This window comes from Acanthochromis polyacanthus, chromosome 5 (genome assembly GCF_021347895.1).
Source record: "Acanthochromis polyacanthus isolate Apoly-LR-REF ecotype Palm Island chromosome 5, KAUST_Apoly_ChrSc, whole genome shotgun sequence".
NCBI classification, from domain to species: Eukaryota; Metazoa; Chordata; class Actinopteri; family Pomacentridae; genus Acanthochromis; species Acanthochromis polyacanthus.
The window spans coordinates 40,364,230-40,377,828 of record NC_067117.1 but is presented as its reverse complement, the minus strand read 5'-3'; the positions used below and the strand labels follow the sequence as shown (position 1 = coordinate 40,377,828).

Sequence of the window (13,599 nt, the reverse complement as noted above, 5' to 3'; positions counted from 1 at the left end):
AATGAAACTTATTGGATATTTTATACTTTTTTAACAAATAAAAAACTGAAAAGTGGGGTGTGCAATATTATTCGGCCCCTTTACTTTCAGTGCAGCAAACTCACTCCAGAAGTTCAGTGAGGATCTCTGAATGATCCAATGTTGTCCTAAATGACTGATGATGATAAATAGAATCCACCTGTGTGTAATCAAGTCTCCGTATAAATGCACCTGCTCTGTGATAGTCTCAGGGTTCTGTTTAAAGTGCAGAGAGCATCATGAAGACCAAGGAACACACCAGGCAGGTCCGAGATACTGTTGTGGAGAAGTTTAAAGCCGGATTTGGATACAAAAAGATTTCCCAAGCTTTAAACATCTCAAGGAGCACTGTGCAAGCAATCATATTGAAATGGAAGGAGTATCAGACCACTGCAAATCTACCAAGACCCGGCCGTCCCTCTAAACTTTCACCTGGAACAAGGAGAAGACTGATCAGAGATGCAGCCAAGAGGCCCATGATCACTCTGGATGAACTGCAGAGATCTACAGCTGAGGTGGGAGAGTCTGTCCATAGGACAACAATCAGTGGTACACTGCACAAATCTGGCCTTTATGGAAGAGTGGCAAGAAGAAAGCCATTTCTCAAAGATATCCATAAAAAGTCTCGTTTAAAGTTTGCCACAAGCCACCTGGGAGACACACCAAACATGTGGAAGAAGGTGCTCTGGTCAGATGAAACCAAAATCCAACTTTTTGGTCATAATGCAAAACGATATGTTTGGCGTAAAAGCAACACAGCTCATCACCCTGAACACACCATCCCCACTGTCAAACATGGTGGTGGCAGCCTCATGGTTTGGGCCTGCTTTTCTTCAGCAGGGACAGGGAAGATGGTTCAAATTGATGGGAAGATGAATGGAGCCAAATACAGGAGCATTCTGGAAGAAAACCTGTTGGAGTCTGTAAAAGACCTGAGACTGGGACGGAGATTTATCTTCCAACAGGACAATGATCCAAAACATAAAGCCAAATCTACAATGGAATGGTTCACAAATAAACGTATCCAGGTGTTAGAATGGCGAGGTCAAAGTCCAGACCTGAATCCAATGGAGAATCTGTGGGCAGAGCTGAAGACTGCTGTTCATAAACGCTCTCCATCCAACCTCACTGAGCTCGAGCTGTTTTGCAAGGAAGAATGGGCGAGAATTTCAGTCTCTCCATGTGCAAAACTGATAGACATACCCCAAGCGACTTGCAGCGGAAATTGCAGCAAAAGGTGGCGCTACAAAGTATTAATGCAAGGGGGCCGAATAATATTGCACGCCCCACTTTTCGGGTTTTTATTTGTTAAAAAAGTTTAAATATCCAGTAAATTTCATTCCACTTCACGATTGTGTCCCACTTGTTGTTGATTCTTGACAAAAAATTAGAATTTTATATCTTTGTTTGAAGCCTGAAATGTGGTGAAAGGTTGAAAAGTTCAAGGGGGCCGAATACTTTCACAAGGCACTGTAGCTTTAGGCACTCTTAATGCACTTTATTGATCCCAAGTCCAATCACTTGTAAAATTTGAGTGTCATCAGGCTAGTTACAGTAGATGGTCGTGAAGTATAGGATCCACTCTGACTCCAGCTTTACCTCCTGTTAGGACAGGTAGAGCTCTTTGGTTTAGACGAACTCTAAACCAAACCTTTCTCACACACTCTCTCTGCGGCGGAGGTTTTATCCTTGACTCCTCTGCCTGCTGACGCTGAACCTCAAGTTGCTCCTGACAGCAGAGAGGCACCTTCCAGGGACATTCTGCCACCATTGTTGTGTGAATGAGAAACAAGGCAAAGTGCTTTGAGTACCACTAAGGTAGATGTAAGTGTAGACCTTTAACCATCTCTCTGAGTCTCTCTCTCTCACACACAGAAACACGAGTGGTCTCTGTTCAACAGCAGAGGTTCTATTCTAACATTCTTTCAAACTTTCATGTGTATAATGCCGTTTTAAATGACTAGCATAAAATAGGTTATTGGTGCAATAAATACTTCTTGTGTTACGGCCTCTGGTGGCTGTTGGTTGGAGCTGTACAGTCTCTGTGTTTCGAGATGGCTTTGGCAACTGATATTATTTGCAGCTGGCCGAAGGCCGAGGTCCAGATCCCATCTGGCAGACATCAGGAGTGATGAACCTAGAGCTCCAGACCTGCTCTCTGCCCTGGTTCTCTCCACCTGCATACCCGTTTAATTGGTCCACCACCACAATGTCTCCTCCCACAAGACTCCGGCCATCATAACATCCATCCATTCTCTATACACCACTTTATCCTCACTAGGGTCGTGGTGCTGGAGTCTATCCCAGTTTACTCGGGTGAAGGCAGGGGACACCCTGGACAGGTCACCAGTCTGTCACAGGGCTACATATACAGGCAAACAATCACACTCACATTCACACCTACGGGCAATTTAGAGTGCCATCATAACATCTGGAGTATAAATCCACAACCAGACTCTCAGTCAGGGCAGCTGGGATTTAACGTGACCAGTTCACTCTGGTACCTCTTGAGTTCCTTGTATATATTCTGCTGAGGGGTGGCTAAATGAGCTTGTATTAGCAGCTGCTAATTCGGTGAGAAGCTACTTGTGTGGTGGACTGAGGAGTGGCGATTAGCATATCATGTCTTGCTGGAAAAGTGTGTCTTGAGGCACCAGTTTTATTTAATCATGCGCACTTAACACATTTGTTTTGTATTAGTTTGTTATTTGGTGAGGGTGTTGCTACTGTGCTTAACTTTGGATCAGGAGCTTAGCTGTTTTACTTTTATTTGGCTTGTTAAAAAACTTTTAGCCTTTTTTGGTTTTATTTGGTTCTTGAAACTTAACATCCACCAGCCCTGTTTTCTTGTTTGACCACTTTTGCATTACTTCTGTCTATGAGCAATACATTGGTTTACCAAACCACTTCCATCTGGTTGTTTGTTACACCCAGCTGACCCTAGCGGTTGAATTGCATCATACCTTCACCCTAAGTCAGCTGGAATAAACTCCGGCCCACTGTAACCCTACACAGGATAAATTGGCGTATAGAAAATTGATGGATGACTGAAATAACTCAGGTCTTTGAGTTACATTAACAAAGTAATAATTGTTAGCGTGAGGACAGCGTGCTTTGAAAATAACTTTATTATCCATAAGAAATAACAGTGTAAAGGAAAGGACATATCACTGCTTGTATTCCGTTTCTCACTTCCAGGTCGAGAGGTTTACATTGTTGAAACCTGCGGGACTCAGCCTCTGTACATACCTTGTAGCTATGTATTTTAAATGCCACATGGAGTATATGGGTATAGATTTGCTGTAGAGGTAATTAATGTTCTAACATTTAAGAGCAGTTATATTGGTAATATAGTTAATCGTGCATTTTTTTTTGACAAACCTGAAAACGTTGCAGTGAGAACACAAGCTTCCACATAATAGAAAGACCATTGTTTTGATTTTTTTCATCTGCCATAATTAAAAACAGTTGACTAAATTTTCTTGACTAACAGTAGAATTGAGGCCATCCCCAGAATACAACAATTATTTTAGCTGCTTCAGTGAGGCTGAAGCCCTACCACAGAGTCCTTCAGAATGGTCGGGAATTTTAAATATCACAGGCCAGCTAACTTTATCTTGAGAAAAACAGCGGCTTTGCAAAACATAGTCACAGTTTTATCAAAGAAAACCTACTCAAAATGTAAAAAAACCCACAAATTAAAGCACTTATTTATATATGGACACTTGACAAATTCAAGCTTTAAAAAAAAAAAAAATCCATCTGTCCGATTCAAGCGTACACAGCACAGCCGTCCTTAGTGCCCAAGAAGCCCAGTGCCTGGAAAAGGACAGACACTGTTTAATTAAATCACATCCAAATGACACGACAACACACAAAAATCAACCTGGGTCAATATATAATTGCTGGACTTTCTGCATCATAGTTGACATTTTTGCTGTTTTGAGGCCTAAAATCAACATGGTATTTTAGAGAAAGATTCTTCTAAATATTACATATACAATTGAGTAAAATTGAAAGTTATTTATAAAGGTATTGCAGCAAACCTGTTGACTACTTTATATTAAACAACTCAGAAAGCCTTGGCGTCTGGCCAATCTTTTCTTCAGGAGGAAATGACATCATGTGGAGCAGGTCATATGATCTGGAATTAACACTTCCTGGAGAGGTGTTTCTGTAATGGGGAACTTAGTGGAAAGCGATTTCTGGGATACATATATTGTCAAAAAAGAAATATCTGTCAGGATTATCTCAACTAAACAAAAAGAACACAAAGCTATTTCTGAATCAGCTCATTTTATTATTGTTTAGCTAATTAGAAGGTGGTTGTTATTTAATTCTGATGGTTATTAAGTTGACATTTTAGTGATATCCAGTCATTTTTTAGTAATAAGTGATTGTTTCCATAACAAATATGGAATTTGTAAAAACATGATTATAATGAACATAAAAAACCTTTTTTTTTTTTTTACATTTAATAAAAATGTATGCAAGATCAAAAGATTTAATAATCCCTCAATTATACATTGACCAACCTGAAAAGAATGGATTCCCTCCATACACGATAAAATTAACTGTTTTATCAATACTTTGGTGAAAGCTTTGGTTCGGGAGGTGGACACACACACTATTTTTAAGTTCAGGCTTAAAACCTTCCTTTTTGACAGATCTTCTAGTTAGGGCTGACTGGGTGAGCCTGAGTGGGTCAGCTGGAGTCTCCCTCTTGGATGTCCTTTAGTTCTGCCCCTAGTTCTGCTGCTGTAGGCCTATAGGCTGCTGGGGGACCTCTCTGGATGCACTGAGCTCTTCCTTCATTACCTTTGTATTTACTGTATCTTCCATTATTGCATTACACTAACTCTGTTTCTCCCTATGTCCTTTCTCTGAGTGTCCCTGGTCCCAGAGCTGGATGCTTCAGATCTGTGGTTACTGTCCCACCACCTGGTCTAGTCTCCATCATGTCCACTGTGGGATGCTGGTGCTGACCTGCCTCCAGCCCATTGCTTCCAGCTGCCCATTTCCACCAGTCTACTCTGCATCACCCTCACTTTACTTAATATGCTCTTCTGAATACTGTTAGAATTTTACTACCAGCTATATATGTAGTATATTTAATGCCAGAGCCGTACACCAGAACAGTAAACTATGAATAAGTTTACATGTTAGCTTCTACTTTGTACACTGGGTACGGAAAGTATTCAGACCCCTTGAAATGTTTCACTCTCTGTGTCATTGCAGCCATTTGCCAAAATCAAAAAAGTTCATTTTATTTCTCATTAATGTACACTCAGCACCCCATCTTGACAGAAAAAAACAGAAATGTAGAAATTTTTGCAAACTTATTAAAAAAGAAAAAGTGAAATATCACATGGTCAGAAGTATTCAGACCCTGTGCTCAGTATTGAGTAGAAGCAGCCTTTTCAGCTAGTACAGCCATGAGTCTTCTTGGTAATGACACAACACGTTTTTCACACCTGGATGTGGGGATCCTCTGCCATTCTTCCTTGCAGATCCTCTCCAGTTCTGTCAGGTTGGATGGTGAACGTTGGTGGACAGACATTCTGAGGTCTCTCCAGAGATGCTCAATTGGGTTTAGGTCAGGGCTCTGGCTGGGCCAGTCAAGAACGGTCACAGAGTTGTTCTGAAGCCACTCCTTTGTTATTTTAGCTGTGTGCTTAGGGTCATTGTCCTGTTGAAAGGTGAACCTTCGGCCCAGTCTGAGGTCCTGAGCACTCTGGAAGAGGTTTTCCTCCAGGATATCTCTGTACTTGGCCACATTCATCCTTCCTTCAATTGCAACCAGTCATCCTGTCCCTGCAGCTGAAGAACACCCCCACAACATGATGCTCCACCACCATGTTTCACTGTAGGGATTGTATTGGGCAGGTGATGAGCAGTGCCTGCTTTTCTCCACACATACCGCTTAGAATTAACACCAAAAAGTTCAATCTTGGTCTCATCAGACCAGAGAATCTTATTTCTCATAGTCTGGGAGTCCTTCATGTGTTTTTTCAAACTCTATGCAGGCTTTCATGTGTCTTGCACTGAGGAGAGGCTTCCGTCGGGCCACTCTGCCATAAAGCCCCGACTGGTGGAGGGCTGCAGTGATAGTTGACTTTGTGGAACTTTCTCCTATCTCCCGACTGCATCTCTGGAGCTCAGCCACAGTGATCTTTGGGTTCTTCTTTACCTCTCTCACCAAGGCTCTTCTCCCACCATTGCTCAGTTTGGCTGGACGGCCGGGTCTAGGAAGAGTTGTGGTCGTCCCAAACTTCTTCCATTTGAGGATTATGGAGGTCACTGTGCTCTGAGGAACCTTGAGTGCTGCAGAAATTCTTTTGTAACCTTGAACAGATCTGTGCCTTGCTACAATTCTGTCTCTGAGCTCCTTGGGCAGTTCCTTCCACCTCATGATTCTCATTTGCTCTGACATGCACTGTGAGCTGTAAGGTCTTATATAGACAGGTGTGTGCCTTTCCTAATCAAGTCCAATCAGTTTAATTAAACACAGCTGGACTCCAATAAAGAAGCAGAACCATCTCGAGGAGGATCAGAAGAAATGGACAGCATGTGAGTTAAATATGAATGTTGCTGCAAAGGGTCTGAATACTTCTGACCATGTGATATTTCAGTTTATCTTTTTTAATAAATTTGCAAAAATTTCTAGATTTTTTGTTTTTTTCTGTCAAGATGGGGTGCTGAGTGTACATTAATGAGAAATAAAATGAACTTTTTTGATTTTGGCAAATGGCTGCAATGACACAGAGAGTGAAATATTTCAAGGGGTCCGAATACTTTCCGTACCCATTGTATGTATCATCTATCTTATCATTCATGTATCCCAGTGTGTGTTATGTGCTCCTTGTCCCCCACCCCTCCGCTTGTCCTATCCCTCTCTCTCTTCCTCTACTTGTCAGGGTTAGTCCCACTCAGCTTTACTGCATCAGTGTAAATAATCAGCGCATGAAGGAGAAAAAAAACATTCTTTGTACAACAAATGAAGAAAGAGCATGCTCACCTTTAAATCCTTCTTCAGGCATCCTCACTGTGAAGAAGCAGAGCAGAAAGCAGTTTAATCATTTTATAACTACATGTGACAGCTGTAGGAGAGGTGAGAATAATGCCACTTACCCTGATAGACATCATCCATCGCAGCATAATCTGCTATTGGCTCATCAGCCTGTAACAAAGTAAAGGAATAAATGTTTGGGGAAAAAAGGAAAAGGAAAATGTCTGTAATCACACTCCAGATGCTGTGATGGAAGTTAGATGACAGAGTAATAAAGCTTTCTGTGCGCAGGGTCTCTGCAGGTTTCAACAAGCAAAATTTAAGACTTTTTAAGACCTTTTAAAGACCATAATGAATACAATTTAAGACCCATTTCACATTGATACTGGCAAAAAAGTACAAAAGACTTGAAGGAAAACCGGAATTTATTCTCAGCTCTTTCACACTCGAATACAAAACACTTAACCCAACAAAAAAACAGAAACCTCTCTGTTGTGAAGCAAGATTTGTTAAGAAGTAAGAGTCAAAAAATATTGGTAAACTCTACAGCCAACAGCCATTGTGTGTGTGCTTGTGTATGCACACAAGAACTATCTGAGCTCTTGTCCCCTGGCTGCAATCTCTTCCACAATATTCTTGAGCTCTGCTAATTTTTCCTTGTAGCGCCTCCTCAGAACATTTGATTTTGTGATGAGCTGGGCCATCTGAGTGCCCACCTTGCCCTCTGCCTCTTCTGCAAGCCTGTCTGCATTTCTGGCCAGACTTTCAGAAACCTCTTGGACAGTTTTCTTTTCTTTTTTAGTTCTTCCAGGTGATCCTCTAAAGCCTTTCTCTTCTTTCCCTGTTCATCAGACTCCTTCTTCCTTCTCTCTTGATCAAGGTAGACACGGTACTTGGACCTGGCTGATGCCGCAGAAGTCAAGAGCTCTTTCGTGATGGGAATCTTGTTCCCCCTGCCATGTAGAGTGACATAATCACACACAAGCCTGTGCGCAACAACAGTGTCCTCCTGCATGTTACACGTTTCAACTTCCTTGTTTACAGAAAAACCTCTCTCCACTGTGGCCTGTCCATGGGACAAAATGAGCAGTTTCTGGCAAAAAGACCAAAGTTCAGGATAGAGCCTTCTAAGGAAACCACTAGGGCTGGCCCGAATAGTGGTTTCTGGGCTCCGAATATTCGTTCCGCCCCATAACGTCCGACGGCGGAGACGGCCCGGGGGGGGGCCACGGTGGCGGCTGCTGCTGCTTGTGGTGGAGACGGCCCGAATATTCGGATCCGTTCGTCTGGTCTCGGGTCCAAATTTTGCCTTCATTTTGTCTTCAGTTAAACTGAAGAATTCCCAAACAGCGGAGTATTTCAGCATCTTCTCTTGTGTTTATGCAACGAGGTGAAGCGTGACCGCTGAGCGTGCACAGCAATGGCTGGTGGTGTTCGATAAATTGTGGCCGGGCAGTACAGGTAGCCTACATTTAGTTCCGGTTTATAGTTGCGTTATAGCGTCCTCAAAAATCGAAACATTTCAAAGCGAGACTGAAGTTTATGCATGTTTTACATATAAGTAACATCAATAGATTTTTAAGGCCTTTCAAAATCGTATTTAAGACCTTTTACAAGATTTTAGGAGAATTTTAGACATTTTAAGGCCTTAAATTCAAATTATTGGATTTAAGACTTTTTTAGACTTTTTAAGACCCCTGTGTGTGAAGATCCAGAGACCAGGAAATAGAAGTAATGTGCACCTTTAAACAGATGATACTTTCTGGGATGACGCCCAGACTGCCCAGTGTGGCTAAGTCATCGGTCAGACTTTTCCCATCGATTGAGAGGTTCTGGTCAAATGGAGCCACAGAGAAGGCATGCATAATCTAGAGGTACAAGCACAGCAGAGTTAGTGAAACAGACTATTCCCCTCCTAGCATTGTGCCCAGCAAAGCAAATGTCTCACTTGTATTTTCAGCTCTTTTAGCGTCTGATTAGCTGAAACAATGAGTGCTTTCTCTCCACGGAGTTTCCTGTGCCGGGTGCTTCTCCTGATCCCTCCTAGCTTAGTCGCATTGGTCACAGGAACAGCAGCAGTCGATGGCGTGCTGCTGTCACTCAACTTTAGTCGCTTTGCACCATCTTGTGACTGAAAGAAAGATGTAAAATGATTGCATAGATGGTGCTGGTGTTGCCCATTTCTGACAAACAAAATGGTGCAGAACTGTCGCAACTAAACATTTCAAAGGAAAAAAACTTGAAAATGATAAAACATGAAGGACATATACAGAATTTAGAGCTTCCCACTTTGTTTGGACTCTTTGGAAGGAAAGCAAGAACAAAACAAAACATCTCTTAAGTCCTGCAGTGACTACTTCAATTACAACTCTTTTGATGATGGACTAAAAACATGTAGGGTACAGACAATCTCTTCATACAGTCTTTTGTCTAAACAAGCATTTGTTCTGAGCACCATTGCTTTTTCTAGTGCATGCACACTCGGCATACTTGCAGTATAGACAGTTCACGCTGTTGCAAAGTCTGCATATGTAAATTTCTACGGACAACCGCAGTTGTGGAAAGCACAAACTGATTTTTATGAAAGATTGATGAAAACTGCAGCATAACCAGTTCTGTAAGACGTTAGATCAGTCACAGGTAGTCACATGGTGGACTGACCTAGACGCCTGTAGACTGGACAGTGTCTGATGTTTACAAAGGGAGAGCTCTGCTGATTTAACTGCTGTTAGTGTGGCCCCTTCTGCTTCTCCTTTTACAGCCGCTATCAGCGATCAGTTGATGCAATGCGTGGTCACATGTACAGTTTGTGTGGTTACCTGACTGAAGTCTGGGTCTTTTTCTCCATCCAGCTTTGGATGTTCTTCCTTCTCCTCCTCTGCCTCAGAGCTGCTGGCGTTTAGCTCTGGAGCTGCCTCCTTTACCATCTATGCAGGGGAGCAGTTAAAAAACACACAGCTGAACACACAGCAACTGTATCAGCTATGGAAAATACACAGTTCTCATGTTGAACCCTGATAAAATACAATTATACTGCAAATGTTATTTCCATACCCTCTTGTCTTCTATGACTTTGCGGATGTAGATGGTTGCTTGGGTGTACTCTCTGAGGTCCCTCTGCTGCTGGAAAAGGAAGCTCTCTCTACACTCCCAACACAGATCTGTGCATAGAAACAAAAGAAGTCAACACAACACTCTACCCAAAAGTCAAACTAAATTTATCAAACAATTCCACTAGTTCCATGCACATGTAGTACTGGAAGTCTTGATCTTACTACATTCAGTGCTGTGAGAGGACACAGGTTATGATTTGGCACTTTAAAAATACAACTGTTTTGTTTTTAAAGCCCTGAACGGTCTGGCACCTATTTATTTACCGGAGCTTCTCTCTGTTCGAAACCCAAACAGGGAGTTAAGGTCCTCTAACCAGCTGTTTCTGGAAGTCCCAAGGGCCAGATTTAAACACCGGGGGGGATCGAGCCTTTTCAGTCGCTGGGCCAAGACTCTGGAACAAACTGCCTCCTGACATTCGCGCCATCACTGACTTTGGCTTGTTTAAATCACGGCTAAAAACATATCTTTTCAGACTGGCTTTTAATACACAGTAATGTGGTGACATTTCATTTTATTTTATTCTATTTTCTCTGGTTTTGTCTGATTTTATTTTCCTGATATGCTCTATTGTTGCTTTCTTTTAATCTGCTTTTATTTCTTATTTTATTTTTTGTTTTTAACTGGAAAGTACTTTGGTCACCATGAGTGTTGTAAAGTGCTCTATGAATACAGTTTTGATTGACTGATTGATTGAACTGAACTTTGGTGCTTCTAATCCATGTCAAACGGTTAACACTGAGTCATCATTCTTCAAAACAGCAGGAATTAATCCTAGCTGACTGGTGCCCTGCACAAAGGAGAAAGATACACGTTTTTCAAGGGCTTCTTTAAAACCTTGAAGTACTGAGAGCTTCATCCTTCCTAAATAAATATTCGCTGAAGTATAACATTAAGTATCGGGGCAAAAAGCAGTGCATTACAAACTAATTTTGTGCACATGAGAGGTGAAGCACTTTGGCTGACTCTTACCAGGCTGGGTGGTGTATTGGGTGGTGGAACCAGTAGGTGTGGTCTGTCTGAAGCAGTGGAGGGAGATTGGCTGGTCTACAATGAAGAGTCTGCTGATCACATCCCATTCGTTGGGCCAGAGTAGAGCTATACTGTGCAAAACAAACAGCACAACATGAGACAGCAGCACTGTCCACGAGGACTTATGAAAAGGTTCAAAGTCTGAGTCACAACTTTGTGACAAATGTGTGAAAAAAATGATTTCATAATGAAAAATGGTATTGCTTAATGTTTTGGGTTCTATTCAGGGGTAAACCTACCTGCTCTTTCAGATTTTAGGACTAAAAAGTGGCCAAGTATAGAACAAGTTGTTGGTTTTTTGTGTTAAACACTAAAAAACCAAAACCAAAAAAAACAAAAGTTGAGTGACAATTTTGTTGGCAAAATTTTATGTTTTAGGTAAGATTTGCTTTTCATTTTACTATGGTGGTGGTGCTATAAAAGTTGTATTCATAAATTGCATACCAAAATAATCAGTTGGTCCCATGCAATTCTTGAGTACCTTAGAATAAGCAATATAAGCTGCAGTCAATTCCAGCCGTTTTCAGTACAAAAAAATCGCTAATATTCTATTTGTAAATAAAAAATATGATGAGAAATACAGGGAAAATTGGACGCACATCGCGAGGTGCATTTCCTTGAAAACGACCTATTCGTGGATTTTATACCGACTTCAGGACATGTTTTGGACAAAATAGTTTACTGGCTTGTGTCGTCTGGATGTAAAAGGTTGGATTATGGCCGTTTTTTGTGGAATATTTTCATCTGTGTGTAATAATGAACCCGGAAATGTGAGTCGCGCTGTGTACGTTGAAGCCGTGAATAGAGAACGGATGGATGGATATTCGTTGTTTGTCGGACAATTGTGTTTATATTACCCGCTGTGGTAATCACATCTGAAAGTGGTTTATACCGGCGGATTCATGAGAATCTAAGCTTTCCATCGGCGTATAGTGTTTGTATAATCGCGGTTGCAGCCCTCGGACATTCTTTAAATTCCTATGCAAATTAGTAAGTGTACACTGAAGTTTAACGGGTTAAGAAATATTCATGTGTTTCTCTACCCATACCCCTTAAACTTAAGACGTGTGAAAAAATTATATGATGTTGCAAAAAAAATTCCTACTCCTTCAGTTTTAAAGCAAGACTCCTAAAACTTTAACTGGTAATAGCTATTTATATATGTATACATGATGGTAGCATATATATAGACAGGCAAAGTTTATAGGGGTAAAAGGGATGCCTCTGAGCATGCTGAGTCAGTCACTTACAGTACTTACAGTTATAAAGGCTTGTAGCAGTTAAATGATTAGAGATTTTGGATTGCAGAATTGAATTCCTGGGAAACTTTTACATAACAGTGGCCTGTTTACAGATTATTTTAAGGAAGCTGAAAATTTGATGTTTTTGTCACCAAGGTGTAACTCAGACTTTGAACCATGTCTTATGTCCAAGTTCTTCATATTTATTTATTTATTTAATGCCACCGGCTCTGTTACATGAAAATCTGCAAGTCTTTTGTTATTCAGATATAACTTCACCGTTGCAAAATCCTCACAGCTCTGACTTTGGTTTCTGACAGGTCTTCAGATTAGCGTGAGATCAGCAAATGGGCGATCACAATATCAACAAGAAAAGCAGTCTGAGAAGCGCAGTGCTCCTCCAAGGCTGCTCAGTCGTTGAATGGTTTCTGATGAATGAAATCTTTCCAAAAAAAAAAAAAAACTCGTGGTCTGCAGTGATGGATTTGTAGTAGGATCACAGTCATGTGATTGTCAGCAGGCAGCTGATGTAGTGTTGACTTGTTGTCATGGTTACAGTGATGTCGTGCTGCTATCTCTTAATGATACAGAAATCTTTAACCCTTTAAGCTTCAGTCAATTCCAGCCGTTTTCAGTACAAAAAATCGCTAATATTCTATTTTTAAATAAAAAAAATGACGAAAAATACAGGGAATATTGGACGCACATCGCGAGGTGTATTTCCTTGAAAACGACCGATTTGTGGATTTTATACCGACTTCAGGACATGTTTTGGACAAAATAGTTTACTGGCTTGTGTCGTCTGGATGTAAAAGGTTGGATTATGGCCGTTTTTTGTGGAATATTTTTTTCTGTGTGTAATAATGAACCCGGAAATGTGAGTCGCGCTGTGTGCGTTGAAGCCGTGTATAGAGAACGGATGGATGAATATTTGTTTTTGTCGGACAAATGTGTTTTTCTCACCCGCTGTGGTAATCGCATCTGAAAGTGGTTTATACCGGCAGATTCATGAGAATCTAAGCTTTCCATCGGCGTGTATTGTTTGTATAATCGCGTTTGGAGCCATCGGACATTCTTGAAATTCCTATGCAAATTAGTCGGTGTACCACCGGCGGTACACCGACTACGCACTGAAGCGTAAAGGGTTAACAAATCCATGGATCCAGACTATAAGTTGCATCACTGCCA

General features: G+C 41.3%; 2 protein-coding genes across 4 annotated transcripts in view; both read right to left on the bottom strand.

The window, feature by feature from the left end:
* Positions 1-20: 20 nt before the first annotated feature.
* ldlrad2 (low density lipoprotein receptor class A domain containing 2) overlaps positions 21-13,599 on the bottom strand; it is a 200,791-nt gene continuing 187,212 nt past the window's right edge. Inside the window, exon 5 of the mRNA XM_051948078.1 lies at positions 21-543. Coding sequence (XP_051804038.1) covers positions 401-543 — 143 coding nt within the window. The 3' untranslated portion in view covers positions 21-400. The remainder of the gene's footprint in view (positions 544-13,599) is intronic.
* The window catches only part of usp48 (ubiquitin specific peptidase 48), a 25,362-nt gene continuing 14,891 nt past the window's right edge, over positions 3,129-13,599 (bottom strand). For 2 of the 3 annotated variants that reach the window (XM_022206408.2, XM_022206409.2), the window contains 8 exons: positions 11,111-11,241; positions 10,082-10,188; positions 9,847-9,954; positions 8,976-9,158; positions 8,770-8,895; positions 7,150-7,198; positions 7,037-7,063; positions 3,129-3,837 (listed from right to left, as the gene is read on the bottom strand). In XM_022206408.2, coding sequence (XP_022062100.1) covers positions 3,815-3,837; positions 7,037-7,063; positions 7,150-7,198; positions 8,770-8,895; positions 8,976-9,158; positions 9,847-9,954; positions 10,082-10,188; positions 11,111-11,241 — 754 coding nt within the window. In that variant the 3' untranslated portion in view covers positions 3,129-3,814. Of the gene's footprint in view, positions 3,838-7,036; positions 7,064-7,149; positions 7,199-8,769; positions 8,896-8,975; positions 9,159-9,846; positions 9,955-10,081; positions 10,189-11,110; positions 11,242-13,599 lie in introns of those variants that run through there. The other variant, XR_007941818.1, reaches the window with a different exon arrangement.